The following is a 13,886-nucleotide window of genomic DNA, read 5'->3' as shown; positions in this document are numbered from 1 at the left end:
AATATTATCATTTCTGCCTTCGGACAAATGCTCATCAGAGCCCATTTCTTCATACAAATAGATCCATAGAGGGAGAACCTTGGCGGCTCCAGTTGACTACAATTTTCAGGTTTTTTCTAGAAGTAATTAGTATTACCTTCTGTGTCCAAAGGCTAAAAACGTAAATCAATCTTTTTTTTCCCACCTTAATTAAAAGTTCAACCTTCTGCGAAAAATTTGAGGGCCTCACAATTCACAATTCACAAAACGTCCTGTGAAATTGGAGCTATTTCTGTTGAAGGTTTCGTTGACGTGCACGAATCGTAGTGGCCCCTCTTCTCTCATCGCATCGAGTTGAGTTTCTCATCCTCCCATTTATTAGGGCTCCGTCTTTGACCCTCTCTTTCTCACCGGTCGGTGCATTTTACCGGAAAATCCATATTTTCCGATAAGATTCTCCGACCGCTCTTGTTATATTTTCCCAAGGAAATCTCAAATTCGTATACTCCCGTCCAATATCCAATTCTTTTCTCGCGTTCCTCGACACGAAGAATCTTTGGTGATCCTTAACCGTTTGATTTCCAATTTCCTTCTTGTCATGATTCAGCTATGATTTAATCGGAATTGGATTTCAAGTTCTCATTGAAATCGCTGACTCTGATATCATCAACAATCTTTGTTGCGGAGGGAGGTTTTAGCTTCGGTGAGTTTTTGTTTTTTGCGATAAACTTTCGAATTTTTAATTGACGCTCTAATTGCTAGGTTAGAAAATAGAGGAAAATTAAGGTAACCGCCACGAGGTTAATTTGCGAACTCATATTTCGTGTTCTTGTTTTTGTTTCCTTGGTTTCAGAAACTATTTGAAAAGAAAAAGAAATGAGAAAACTGGAAATGAAAAACTCTTAAGCGTTTTTTTTTTAAATAATTCTTTTCAATTTCTCATCAACCAAAGAGAGCCGTTGGATGTTTTCTTTTCATTATGCGTAAGCGTAACACTGATGGTGATACTATTGCAGGTATTCTGTAATTGATTTATCCGTGAAGATGGCTGGTCAAGGCGGCTCTTCAAGGAGAAGTCTATCGCTGACAAGCAAGAAGAAGACTTCCGAGAATGGAGGCCCTGAGTTTGCGGCGCGAAGATCTCTTTCGTCTGCGCGATCTATGTATGTCCTGAGGATGCTAGAATTATTATTATTATTTTTTTTCCTGTGTTAAATTCGTAGACATCTCGTCTTTTTTGTTTTGTCCGTTGGTTGCGTTCTCGTGTGAATTTTGAAAAGATGTTAATTTTGGAAACTTATTTAGTCCTTTATCAAAGGTTTTAGCTTTTGGTGCTTGAGATTCTGTTTTATGTTGTCTCAGAGCAAATGGGTTAGGTATTGGGTTTGGGTTATCTGTTTTGTTAGTAGGAAGTGAATCGGTGCGCATTTTTGATTGTTATGTTATGAGCCGTGGAAGAAAATTTTGATGAAGTTATTTATTTAATCTGAACCTGCTACAAGAGTCTTAGTACTTTACCTATGACAACTTAGCTATTAACTGGAGTGTCTGAAAAATATTCTTCAGATCAGAAGTGCATATTATGCGTTTAATTTGGATGGTTAAATATCACACATAAAAAAAAAATAGTTACTCAAAAAAAAAAAAAAAAAGATGAATGTTAATTGATTGAAAAGTCATAGTTGAATTTTAATAGTTATGCAATAGGGGAACCTATCTTTTATGGTTTTTTTTTTTTTTTGTTTTTTGTTTGCCTATGCGTGTCTGTCTACATTTGTTAACAGTTACACTCTATTGCCTTTACGTTAGATGTGTCACTTATTTAGCAACTCTTCTATTAGGAGACATTATAGTGATTTCTATACTTCTGTCTCAATTGTGATGTGCATAGTATTTGAGATTCTCATTGGCCATCAGCTGTTACTTAGAGATGCTATAACTTGGTACCAGGATGTTTAGAACAGTCTTGTTTCTGCATTTAGGTTATGAGTCCATCTCAGCTACTTTGATGCAGGGGTTTAAGAGGCATAACAGCTAGTCTGTTAAATTAGACACTTATATATGCCTCCTCGCCTCCTAGATTTTCTGCAAATATCTGTACTTTTGGGTGCCAATCATAGATTCTTGTTTCCTTAACAATTTTTGAAAACAGGGTGAGGTTTGTGCCCCCACTCCTTCTCAAAGGATGGTTGAGGAGTAAAAGGATTTATTTTTCATGGGAGTTTTTACTTTCTGCAAATTTCTGTGCATTCCAGTTGCAATTTCTTGATGGCTTAAACCTTTTACTTCTTTTGGCCTCAAGAGTTGAGTCAGTTGTTGTCTGACTGCTTGATAAAAAACTGGAGCATTCGCTTTTCTTTGTCAAATGAGATGCTCTCTGAACCTTACACAGCATTATTAGAATCACACCTATAGACACACACATCTATATCCACACCAGCTCTACAAACTGCTATAGAAGCCAGGTGGCTAATAGGCTAACTCAATTTAATTTTTGCAAAATGAAACTTTGGCAACGAATCTCCATATTTACTTGCATCTGGAACAGGGGGCTAAGTGGTGAACGTACTGTAAAACGGCTGCGGCTGTCAAAGGCCCTAACAATACCTGAAAGTACAACTATTCTTGAGGCTTGCCGTCGGATGGCTGCTCGTAGAGTTGATGCTTTATTGCTAACTGACTCCAATGCATTACTTTGTGGAATCCTTACAGACAAGGTGAATTCTTCATGTGATCAAATTGTCAAGAAAATAATGGTCTTACATGCTACATTTCCTGGATTTTAACAATTGTGTTTATATGTTTTCATATTACTGTTCCTTTTTGTGGTTGAAGGATATAGCAACTAGGGTTATTGCCCAGGAGGTTAACCTTGAGAATACACCTGTTTCAAAAGTTATGACAAAAAACCCGGTCTTTGTTCTCTCCGACACTCTTGCTGTGGAAGCCCTCCAAAAGATGGTGCAAGGTTTAGGGGCACATCCAATTTTGTTTTCTTTTTTTGTTTTTGTTTTTGTTTTGGTTTTTGAAAAATAAAACTGTTTTGTATCTTGCTTTTTGAACGTGAGCTGTATATACAGGAAAATTCAGACATTTGCCTGTGGTGGAGAATGGGGAGGTCATTGCTTTACTTGATATAGCAAAGTGTTTATATGATGCTATTGCTCGTATGGAAAGGGCGGCTGAAAAGGGAAAGGCTATTGCTGCAGCTGTTGAAGGTGTTGAAAAACATTGGGGGACATCAATTTCTGGTTGGTGGATTTCTTTGGAATACCTTATTATTTTATTGGTTGCTAATATATATTTAGGTGTGCCTCCAGAAAAAAAACGACATTCTATTTTATGCTGTTTGGTTGGTGTGCAGGCCCCAATACCTTCATTGAGACGCTTCGAGAGCAGATGTTTAGGCCATCTCTGTCTACAATCATTCTGGAGAATTCAAAGTAGGTAATATTTCTTTTTGTAAATTTTTATGTGGTATAGTACATGGCTATTTGAAAATAATACTATATAAGTCATTACATGATTAGTTACAAAAGTTGCTTTATTAAACAGATGGTGGCATCTTTCAGGGTTGTAACAGTTTCCCCAACAGAAACAGTTTTAGTGACAGCAAAGAAGATGCTTGAACTTCGATTAAGCTGTGCAGTTGTGACAATTGATGACAAACCGCGGGGAATTCTTACGTAAGTCTCTTATTGATAGCTGCACTTCACCCCTGAGCATCTATGAACCCCCAAAGAAAAAGTTAACATTGCCCATAATGTTTGTAATTCTTAGAGAACAATCTATAAGTTTTATTATTGTGATGCATCTTTATTTTATGACTAACATGTTCATGGTTTTTGCATCCTAATGTCAGATCAAAGGATATCTTGATGCGGGTAATAGCACAAAATCTTCCTCCAGAGTCCACTTTGGTGGATAAGGTATTTTCTCTTTCATCTGGAAATTTATGTTTCGCCTTAAATCTTTTTCCTTGCTAGAAGTTGGAATATCAGCTACTGCAAAGAGGCACCACAATTTTGATTTGTATAATTAATAAAAGAAAAATAACTTGATTCTTGATGCCCTTGCTATTGATTTTATTTACAGGTCATGACTCCAAATCCAGAATGCGCAACGGTAGATACACCGATTGTTGATGCACTGCATAGTATGCATGACGGGAAGTTTTTGCACCTTCCAGTAGTAGATAGAGGTAATACACTGATGGGTGAAAATGTTGCACATAAGTCATGGTAGTTTCTAATAAATATTGATGCTTGGATACAGATGGAACTGTAGTTGCTGTCGTGGATGTAATACATATCACACATGCTGCTGTGGCAACAGTAAGTCAAGTCTATACGTGTCTGGAACTATATAATGCTCAATAATGTTGACTTCATACAATATGTTAATCTTACATGAATTTAACAGGATTAGAGGCCCAATATATGCATGAAATCATGTTTTTTAAGTATTTTTTAAGGGATAACCTATTCTTTAGTAGCACTCATGTCTTAATTGTAGTTGCTGTTTGATTATTGGATTTAACTTTAAAAAGTGCAAGTCTTACTGTGGAAACATTAATTCACTTTTTTCTTTTTCTTTTTCTTAATTTATTACTTAAGTCTTTAACAATAATATAGGTTTCAACATTGTCCTGTAAACAGAAACTTTATGGATATTTCAGCATTTCCATTTGTTTAGGATGTATCATGATTCCTAATCAGGTGCCCATGTCATGCCTTTACATGTTTCTCCAAAACGTGGAACACATTGCCTTCATTGTTTAATTTCAAGTACTCTTTTGTTTGAGAAACAAGGGAGTGTACCACTTCTTCAATGGATAAATGCATTGTGATGACGATTTTTCTTCATTGACAAATGGTCCATCTCAAAACGGACAATGTACGTTTGTTTTTGAGTTGTCCAAAAATATATGAAAGTTCCCCAAAAGTGGAAGCTTACACTCATTTCGCTACTAATCTTTTAATTCGAAATCACATCAACTATTTTGGTGTGAGGGAATTGGGAAACTAGTAGCAAGTTATGTGATTCATCATGGTCGCAAGTTATATAACTCCTTCATTCCTTCAAAACATTACTTTTCCATTACTTCTAGACTCAACTTTTTCTAATACCCCATTCTTCAGTTGCCTCATCTAATTTCTGACTTGGGTGATTAAGAAATTCATAAAGTAATGAAAAACAAAACACCTGTTCCTCCTCCATCCCCCCTCCCTAGGTGATGTTTAATCATTGTATGCAGAAGACATGAGTTAGTTGGCACCTGTAGAAAATTACTTGGCAAAAATATATACCAAAATTTGCAATGGAGATTTTCGTTTTGGAGAAGCATATGATTTTTTCTTTATTATTCGACCTTCAAAATGTTATGGTTTTGGAGGATAATATGGTCTCATCATTTCCTTCACTAACTAGGCTGGAAATACTGCTGGCATAAGTAATGAAGCCACGAACACTATGATGCAAAAGTTCTGGGATTCTGCCATGGCCTTAAGTGCCAATGATGATGATGAGGATACTCAAAGGTTATTTATATTCATTGGTGACACAATATAGTATTTTTCTGACTTTGCCATTAATATGTATTTACAAATATTTGTGATGTTTCAGTGAAGGTTCCTTAAAATTGGCTTCAGATGCAACGGAGACAGCAAGATCGATTTCCTATCCTTTAACAAAACTGTCTAATACATTTGCTTTTAAGATTGAAGATAAGAAGGGCAGGATGCACAGGTTTACTTGTGGTATGCTACTTTTTCTGCTTATCACATATGGCACTCATAAAATGTCTGTAATTTGTGGTATTCCGTTCTCAATACATGTAGCTCCTTATTTAATCCATCTGGGTGACTCACTTAGCTCTTTGTTTGGCCTGATTTCTGAACTTAGCAGTCCACCATTATATGTTTTGTTTATTTTGTGATTGTGAAGCTAGTAAACTGCACTGGTAGCACTATAGTTGTCTAGATGAAGGATACTGGTTACTTGTTATCTAGTTTTTTGAACAATGGGTAGGGCCTTTCGATTAGGAGATTATCTTGATGAGTTGTTTACCAAATATAGCAATGAACTTATGTTTGGTGGTTGATTGGGTTTTTGTGTTGTCGCTTGACTTCAGAAGCCCAAAGTTTGACAGATCTTCTAGCTGCGATCCTTCAGAGGGTGGGAGATGACATCGACCCCAACAACCTGCCTCACATTATGGTATATGTTAAGATCATCATTTATCATCTTCATTCAGTTGGGTTCTTGATTTTTCTAGACCCCCCCGGTTATATGCTAATTGTGGGCGCCACATGTTGTAGTATGAAGATGAAGACCATGATAAAGTTGTACTAGCATCAGATAATGATCTTGCAGCTGCTGTTGAACATGCAAGGTCAGCTGCTTTGAAGGTACGATTGATCTTTCTGTTGTTCCTTAATGCTTATCTTAGAAGAGGTAACATAGGGTACTTTCCTGTAGAATGAAAGGACAGTTTAGAAGTTTAAAATACGGATACCAACCTTGTGGGTTCAAGTCCCACCAGGTAAAAAAATCGATACCTAAGAGGATTTTGCCTTTCGTCTTTTTGGAAAAGGCATCCTGAACTACTTGTCTTGGGGTGATTTTATTTGTGTAGCATTTTGCATTGGGAGCTTAATAGAGAATTTTCCATAGAAAGGAAGGAGTCTTTGTTTTCTCACAGAAATTCAACGAATTTTGCAGGGTTTGAGATTGCATTTAGAATATTCAGGAACAGCTGGTCGTAGAAGAGTTTCCAGTTCAGGAGATATGGCTTATGCTAATTCAGATGCATGGGCATCCGCATATAGCGCTGTTGCAGCAGGAGCTGCACTTGTCGCTGGGTTAGGCGTATTAGCTTACTTGAGAAGAGCCGGGACCTAATATTGTGAATCATTTTTTTTTCGGTCATTAAAGGAGTTGAAGACTGAGGGAACTGAGAGACCATTGTGGTGGATATCTGTTTCCGTATAATTATATAGAATGAAAACCAATTTTGTGGGCACTGGATACTGCATACTGCATACTGCACTGGTTGCATTGGTTTGTCGGCACTGATTGCATGCCGCATGCGTGACATTTTTCGTACTATGTAGACTCTCGTCCACTAAGGTGGTGGACCTGGAGATTTGTGTAAAAACAAATGTTGAGACGTGGGATCTACAATGTGTTTTGAGGTTTCTGAAATTCCAATTACATACATAAATTGTCACGAGTCTTTCTTTCTCTTTCTCTTTCTCTCTCTCTCTCTCATGCATTTCTGGTACTGGTAGTACCGGGACAAGCTCTCAGGAAATAATCTTTCCCATGCCAAAGTACTTCTAAGTAAAGGATATGGGGGTATTGACTATAAGCAAGTCGAAAGGGAGGAGGGAGAGAGATGATGTACAAAAGAGCCACGTATCTGTCGTAAAAAGTAAAAAAGAGTGGTGGCGCATGTAACTCTTTAAGGACCTCGGCGGGTTTTCAGGTGGCATCTACCGAACAACCGGGGCCTGGGCTTCCAGCCCATCAAGGTTGAATTATGATTCCGCGTAATACATTGTCGGTGCAATGTGCATGGTCCCCATTTGGCCCTATTCAACTATTCCATGTTATCTTTTTTTTGACATTTTGTGGTAGAAACTTTTGACTTTATTGTTCCCCACTATACTTGATTGCCTTGGTCAGTTGGTCCTTGAGTTGACAAAAGAATCAAAACACTCTATGCCTTTATTGAATATGATTATGAGCGAAATCACCTTAAAGCACCGGTTATCACGTAGACCTCCATAAAATATGAAAGGGGAAAGATATGCCTCTTAGTCTCTTACAGTCCCACATTCACATTGTATTCTTAGCGATGCGCCGATGATAATGCCACACGGCCCACACCTACATTTTTTGTTTTAAATCCCAAATGACGCCAAAATGGAAATATAAGGGATCCGGATGCCTTAAAATTTCAGATTCAGACAATTTATTTTTATCTAAGAGTCATTATCATGCCATGTGTCCTACTATTAATAAAATAATAATAAATTTTTAATGATATTAATAATCATCATTATTTCATTATTTTAGACAAAAACTTCAATCTAATAAAAACTTCATACTTCAAAATATATAGTTTTTATTAGATTCTAGCATATTTTATTATTTTATTAATAGTGAGACACGTGGCAGAATAATGATTATTGAATAAAAATGAATGACTTAAATTTAAAATTTCAGAAACTAAAATTCACCTGAGATTCGAATCCAAAGATAAGTTGCACGCTTCACATGCATTACACCATGAGAATTTAATATCACCAATGTATGTAAATATGGATTGGAGGCGCAATAATTTGGACTTAGAGTGCGGCTTAATTAATACACCTCTGTTGCCCGCGGGATTAAAGTATGTTAGTGGCAGTGGTTTTATGCAGAGTGGGGGGCGGTCCACATGAGTGAGAGTCTGGGAAAAGAGGTACACATGATAGTGGGGAGAAAAAGAGGTTAGGGAGTGATGTCAAAGCAGTATTAAAGGTGTTGGTGGTGATTAGGTTTCTTAGGACCTCCTCACATCCATGTCTCTTTCAATTCATCTCTTTTTTTTTTTACAAAAAAAAAAAACCGTTGGAATTGATCAAATGCTTAATATCTAGCCATCAACTTTATAATTTAGTGGTAATTTGACTATTTTCCCATCTTTCAAAGGTAGAATGTTTGAATTTACTGTTATAGATGATAAGGTGTATAGATTAATCAGACTATATGTCTTTTAAGGATTCTCTAGTTTGATCAAAAAGTAATAATCAGGTTGAAAAACCCAAAAAAAAAAAAAAAAAAAAAAAAAAAAACTGTCCTTTTTGCTGTAGAACAACCTGTGCTTAATGTATTATATTACCTATTTTGACTCTCAATGCTGTTTCATTTTCACACCTGGTGACTTAAAAGCCTTTTGTTTTTATTGATAGATCCTGCCAATTAAAGAGCTTCCTTCATGCACCACCAAAGTCTAAAATGCCAGCAAAATCAATTTGTTTCAAAACAAGGAAGGGGAATCAAATCTTAATTACCTGAGGTTACTTAAAAAATATTTTGTTTAAATTAAATGATGCAAGATTTAAATTCACTGTATTTCATCAAATCTTGTAAAGGATGTTGACTTTTTTCATAAATTCATTGTATTTCATTGAATAGTATATTGAGAAGGAAATTTCTGAGGATTTCATCTAATTAAAAGAATAATGAAGCTTTTAAGAATAGTTTTATCTATAAAAAATGCTATTTACTGTTTAAATGCCAAATTTGAAACATTTAATTGAAAAAGGATTAAGATTCACAAAACGTAGAAGATGGATACGTGGGAGTGTTTTTATGGGCACTACAACTTTTATTCAAGTGTTTTACAAATTAATTAATATGACACTTTTCATTTTAGTCACTAAACAATTAAATTTAATAATAATTTATTTGATAAGTGCTACGTGGCTCTACCACATCAATTTGTAAGAAAAGAAAATTGCAAAATTATTATAACTTTTACTATAGACACTATAGCTAGCAATCTATCCCCGCCTTATCTCATCTCTCTCCGTACTTTTTTTTTTTTTTTTTTTTTTGTGAAAAAAATTAGATTTGTAGGATCTATATGGTAAAAGTAGATCTTTTGATTTTTAAGAGGGGAAATGAAGAAAGATAAGAGAAAAACCGAGGTAAATGCTCTAGCATTTCTCTCTCTTTTTTTTTTTTTTTTTGGGTGACTTACTTACCTCAATATATCACGTGAATTAACATGTCATTTTTGTAAGGAAATTATAATAAAACCGGGACCCAAAGGACAATCCACTTAACACAGACTCATTATGCGTTCATGAATCATTATCTTACAATTGCGTATCTTGATGTGTAATCTAATACTTGTAAAAATATTATTAGTTGTCTCATCAAATTTTACCAAAATAATCAAAAATATAATTTTTTTATATTTTAACTATTCACATTTTTAGAGTATTCTCAACAACTTCGCCTATTTTAACAATTCACTTTTACTACTCAATTTAAATATTTTTTTTAAAGATATATTTATTCTTTCTTTAACTATTAAGGATGAGAGAGAAACATAAAAGAAAAAGAGGAGAGAAAAACTATTTTTTTTATTCAATTAGTGAGTGAATATTACTCACTTCACTTATTATTTATTTATTTATTTTCATTAAAGTGATGCTACTGAAAATGAGATCTTTTCGGCATTTTCACAAAATTATCTCACAAAAATAACAAAAAAAAAAAAAGTGTTTAGTGACACCGCAAATAGTGGTCTAAAAGTGAAACTGGCGAAAGGGACGGGCTGTTTTTTAACACTGGTTTTAGCCTTTCTCTTTTTCTCTACTGCTTCACTTTACTCAAAGCACCATTTAGCAGAACCGGCACAATTACAAAAACTAGAAGCTTCTCCTCTCCTTGCTTGCTTTGTACTCCGAATCAAAAAAGCTACTGTAACTCTCTCTCTCTCTCTGTGTGAAAACATCTGACAAACACAGTGATATGGTATATAAGGATTTGGGATTGGATTCTCCTCTACATTTCTTTTGCTGCACTATCAAGTGCTTGAATCCAAAGAGCCAAGAGAGAGAGAGAGAGTAAAACAAAACAAAGAAAACCCATTAAGCCAAAACAGAGAAACACCCATCTATCTCTTCAGAAAGCAAGCATGGGAGGTTCTAAAACCAGGCCACCAGGTCCACCTTCCTTTGCCTCCATTTTCTTGCTCTTTCTCACTCTCTCATGTGCTCCCCCGCCCACCCATGTTGTCTCAGCAATCCCACCACCCCAGCAGCCCATCAAAACCATTGTGGTTTTGGTCATGGAAAACCGGTCCTTCGACCACATGCTTGGATGGATGAAGAAATCCGTCAACCCATTGATCAATGGAGTCACGGGCGAAGAATGCAACCCGGTATCCACCAACCACACAAACCCAGAATCCATTTGTTTCACGGATGATGCTGAATTTGTGGATCCGGATCCGGGTCACTCCTTTGAAGCAGTCGCGCAACAGGTATTCGGCTCAGGCCCCATTCCTTCCATGTCTGGTTTTGTGGAGCAAGCACTCTCAATGTCTCCAAACCTATCAGAAACTGTCATGAAAGGCTTTAGACCTGAATCTGTGTCAGTCTACGCTGCTTTGATTCGTGAATTTGCTGTCTTTGATAGATGGTTCTCTTCAATTCCCGGCCCAACCCAACCCAATAGGCTGTTTGTGTACTCTGCAACTTCTCATGGCTCAACAAGCCATGTTAAGAAGCAGCTGGCTCTAGGGTACCCACAAAAAACCATTTTTGATTCTCTTCATGAGAATGGCATGGATTTTGGGATTTACTTTCAAAACATACCCACAACTTTCTTTTACAGAAATATGAGGAAGTTAAAGTACATTTGCAAGTTCCACCAGTATGATTTGAAGTTCAAGAAAGATGCTAGAAATGGTAAGCTTCCAAGCTTGACAGTAATCGAGCCAAGGTATTTTGATCTGAAGGGAATGCCTGCAAATGATGATCACCCTTCTCATGATGTGGCAAATGGGCAAAAACTGGTTAAGGAAGTTTATGAGACATTGAGAGGAAGTCCTCAGTGGAATGAGACCCTTTTGGTGATTACCTATGATGAGCATGGTGGGTTCTACGATCATGTCGAGACTCCTTATGTTAATGTTCCTAATCCTGATGGGAACACAGGCCCTGCTCCATATTTCTTCAAGTTTGATAGGCTTGGTGTTCGTGTGCCGACAATTATGGTCTCTCCCTGGATCAAAAAAGGGACTGGTAAGCTCAATTCTTTTTAAATATGTCTGTCCAGTTAAAGCCGTTTGTGTTGATGTTGGGAATGCTTTGAGATTCAGAGAATTCTGTTTGGTTTTGAAATGATTGGGAATTATAATATTATGTCATAAGCTGGCTTTGTTTCTGTAGCTGTTGATGTTACAATTCAATTTTTTTTATTGCTGAGATTAAGTTGGATTAGGTGGTGGTTTCATTTTCCAAGTGCATATCTTCTGTACACACTTTTGTCTAGTGGTTGAGTGGACTAGATTGGAAAGAATGGTCACGGGTTTGATGTCAACTTACTTGACAAGTTGGCAATTGGTTTTTGAATTCCACCAGAGATGCATGGGAGGTTATAAGTGATTTGATTAGTACCTAACTTCTTGGTGCATATGATTGCAGGTGACTTTGGATTGCCTCCAATGAAAATATCACTTGAGAAAAAACTCACGGGAGAACTTGGGTGATTTTTTCTCTGGAGGCAATCTATACCGTTTATTTTTTTTATAGGATGATCTCCTGTAATGAGGCAAGCCAAACTCATTGTGGGTTTGAAGCTTCAAATATGAATTTAAATATTTTGTTGATTTACTTTCATCTTTTATTGTACTGAATTGCATCTGTTTTCACAGTGATAAGTGGCGCAAAAGGGCCTGCTCCAAACTCTGAGTTCGAGCACTCTTCAATCCCTGCCACCATAAAGAAGATGTTCAACCTCTCCTCTAACTTCTTGACTCACAGGGATGCATGGGCTGGAACATTTGAGCAGGTTGTTGGGGAACTCACCTCTCCTAGAACTGACTGCCCAGGTATCTGTCGTACCATTGTAGGCCCATTGCAACAATCTGAGTATGATTTTTACATTGCTAACCCTAAATAGGAGGGAGGTGTAACATTTTACATACGTTTATTGCAGAGACCCTGCCAAATGTGGCACCTTTGAGGAGCACAGAAGCAGAGGAAGACAGAGGGCTCTCCGAGTTTCAAAGTGAGGTGGTTCAACTAGCAGCCGTTCTTAATGGCGACCATTTCTTGAGCAGCTTTCCAAATGAAATGAGCAACAAAATGAATGTGAAAGAAGCCCATGAGTATGTGAGGGGTGCTGTTGCAAGGTTCATAAGAGCAAGCAAAGAAGCCATCAAGTTAGGCGCAGATAAGTCTGCCATTGTTGATATGAGATCATCGCTCACCACCAGATCCTCAATTCATAATTAATGATCCTTTACACAGTTATATGTCAAAATCCATGTCTAGCTTATAAATGTCTAAGAAAGAAAAGAGTCTATTCTTATTGGTTTTGTCAAAGTAGAATCCAATGAAAACAAGGGGAAGCAGTGCTTTCTAGAGTGATTTGTCCATCTCCATCGTCTCATTTGCTTTAAGTGGTTATGGAGGCAATCAATAGAACGGTAAATAACGGAATAAGATTAGCGATTCCATAGGCATCACCGACGCAATTGCCGTGCAAATATTCACATGGCACCAAATATTGATTGGGGCTTGAATGCAAGGGTCACCTTGTCAGTTAGTTGGCAAGCAAGATCAGGCTAAGTGGGGAGAATCTTCCAGGGAAAAAAGATGCGCAAGCATCTGAAATTCCTAGCATTCATGGCGCCAAACACGTTGGCCTACACCCTACAATAGCCAAGGATTCTAAATGGCCAAAGCAAGATTCATTCTTAGAAACTTGATGGCTATTTAAACGAATTGCAAATAAAAAAGCAGTAAATTATTCTGGTTTAATGCAGAAATACTCGACCTTCACGCAACCCTCACTGCCTGCCAACTTCTGGAAGGCGAAATAAAACGAGATAACAATGAAGATGAATTTTATCTGCTAACAAAAACACTCGCATTGGTTCTGTTTAGAGGCACGTTGCTAAAAGGTCCATATATTTAACTAGAATGTACCCAACTCGACATAAATTTCTTAAAACTCAAATCATCTTAACAATCCTCAAATTTAACTACTAGTGATTGCCTACACGAAACCAATTCCACGATTCAGTTCTAAGAAAATAAAGGATAGGTTTAGCTATTCATAATTCTATATGCATAATAGGCTCATAGTCATAACTCTGTACATAATAAGATAAT

The 13,886-nt window shown here is 36.7% G+C and overlaps 2 protein-coding genes across 3 annotated transcripts; both read left to right on the top strand.

Moving 5' to 3' along the window:
* Positions 1 to 213: 213 nt before the first annotated feature.
* Positions 214 to 7,178, top strand: LOC132175561 (CBS / octicosapeptide/Phox/Bemp1 (PB1) domains-containing protein). 2 transcript variants are annotated; one of them, XM_059587536.2, is made up of 16 exons: positions 214 to 332; positions 587 to 682; positions 996 to 1,142; positions 2,528 to 2,696; positions 2,815 to 2,947; positions 3,060 to 3,230; positions 3,344 to 3,422; positions 3,552 to 3,665; positions 3,842 to 3,908; positions 4,075 to 4,180; positions 4,255 to 4,313; positions 5,410 to 5,519; positions 5,605 to 5,738; positions 6,113 to 6,198; positions 6,300 to 6,389; positions 6,703 to 7,178. In XM_059587536.2, exons 3-16 carry the CDS (start codon positions 1,024 to 1,026, stop codon positions 6,880 to 6,882), a joined length of 1,617 nt encoding a protein of 538 aa, XP_059443519.2. In that variant the 5' UTR covers positions 214 to 332; positions 587 to 682; positions 996 to 1,023; the 3' UTR covers positions 6,883 to 7,178. The 2 variants fall into 2 exon arrangements, with proteins under 2 accessions (XP_059443519.2, XP_059443518.2); XM_059587535.2 differs by having other exon boundaries at positions 214 to 682.
* A 3,212-nt stretch (positions 7,179 to 10,390) lies between these two features.
* On the top strand, positions 10,391 to 13,149 carry NPC6 (non-specific phospholipase C6). The gene is made up of 3 exons (XM_059588185.2): positions 10,391 to 11,789; positions 12,422 to 12,598; positions 12,706 to 13,149. The coding sequence occupies exons 1-3, from the start codon at positions 10,679 to 10,681 to the stop codon at positions 13,002 to 13,004; spliced, it is 1,587 nt and encodes a 528-aa protein (XP_059444168.2). The 5' UTR covers positions 10,391 to 10,678; the 3' UTR covers positions 13,005 to 13,149.
* The last annotated feature ends 737 nt before the right edge of the window (positions 13,150 to 13,886 follow it).

The sequence above is a fragment of the Corylus avellana genome, chromosome 3, assembly GCF_965113065.1.
Source record: "Corylus avellana chromosome 3, dhCorAvel1.hap1.2, whole genome shotgun sequence".
Classification (NCBI taxonomy): Eukaryota; Viridiplantae; Streptophyta; class Magnoliopsida; order Fagales; family Betulaceae; genus Corylus; species Corylus avellana.
This window is presented reverse-complemented; position numbering and strand designations above follow the sequence as displayed.

Excerpts from the sequence above, each read along its gene's own strand:
- LOC132175561 (XM_059587536.2), top strand. The coding sequence starts at position 1,024 with ATGGCTGGTCAAGGCGGCTCTTCAAGGAGAAGTCTATCGCTGACAAGC. Across the intron at positions 3,231-3,343 it reads TTGGGGGACATCAATTTCTG|GCCCCAATACCTTCATTGAG; the intron begins GTTGGTGGATTT and ends GTTGGTGTGCAG. Across the intron at positions 4,181-4,254 it reads CCTTCCAGTAGTAGATAGAG|ATGGAACTGTAGTTGCTGTC; the intron begins GTAATACACTGA and ends GCTTGGATACAG.
- NPC6 (XM_059588185.2), top strand. The coding sequence starts at position 10,679 with ATGGGAGGTTCTAAAACCAGGCCACCAGGTCCACCTTCCTTTGCCTCC. Across the intron at positions 11,790-12,421 it reads CTGGATCAAAAAAGGGACTG|TGATAAGTGGCGCAAAAGGG; the intron begins GTAAGCTCAATT and ends CTGTTTTCACAG. Across the intron at positions 12,599-12,705 it reads TCCTAGAACTGACTGCCCAG|AGACCCTGCCAAATGTGGCA; the intron begins GTATCTGTCGTA and ends CGTTTATTGCAG.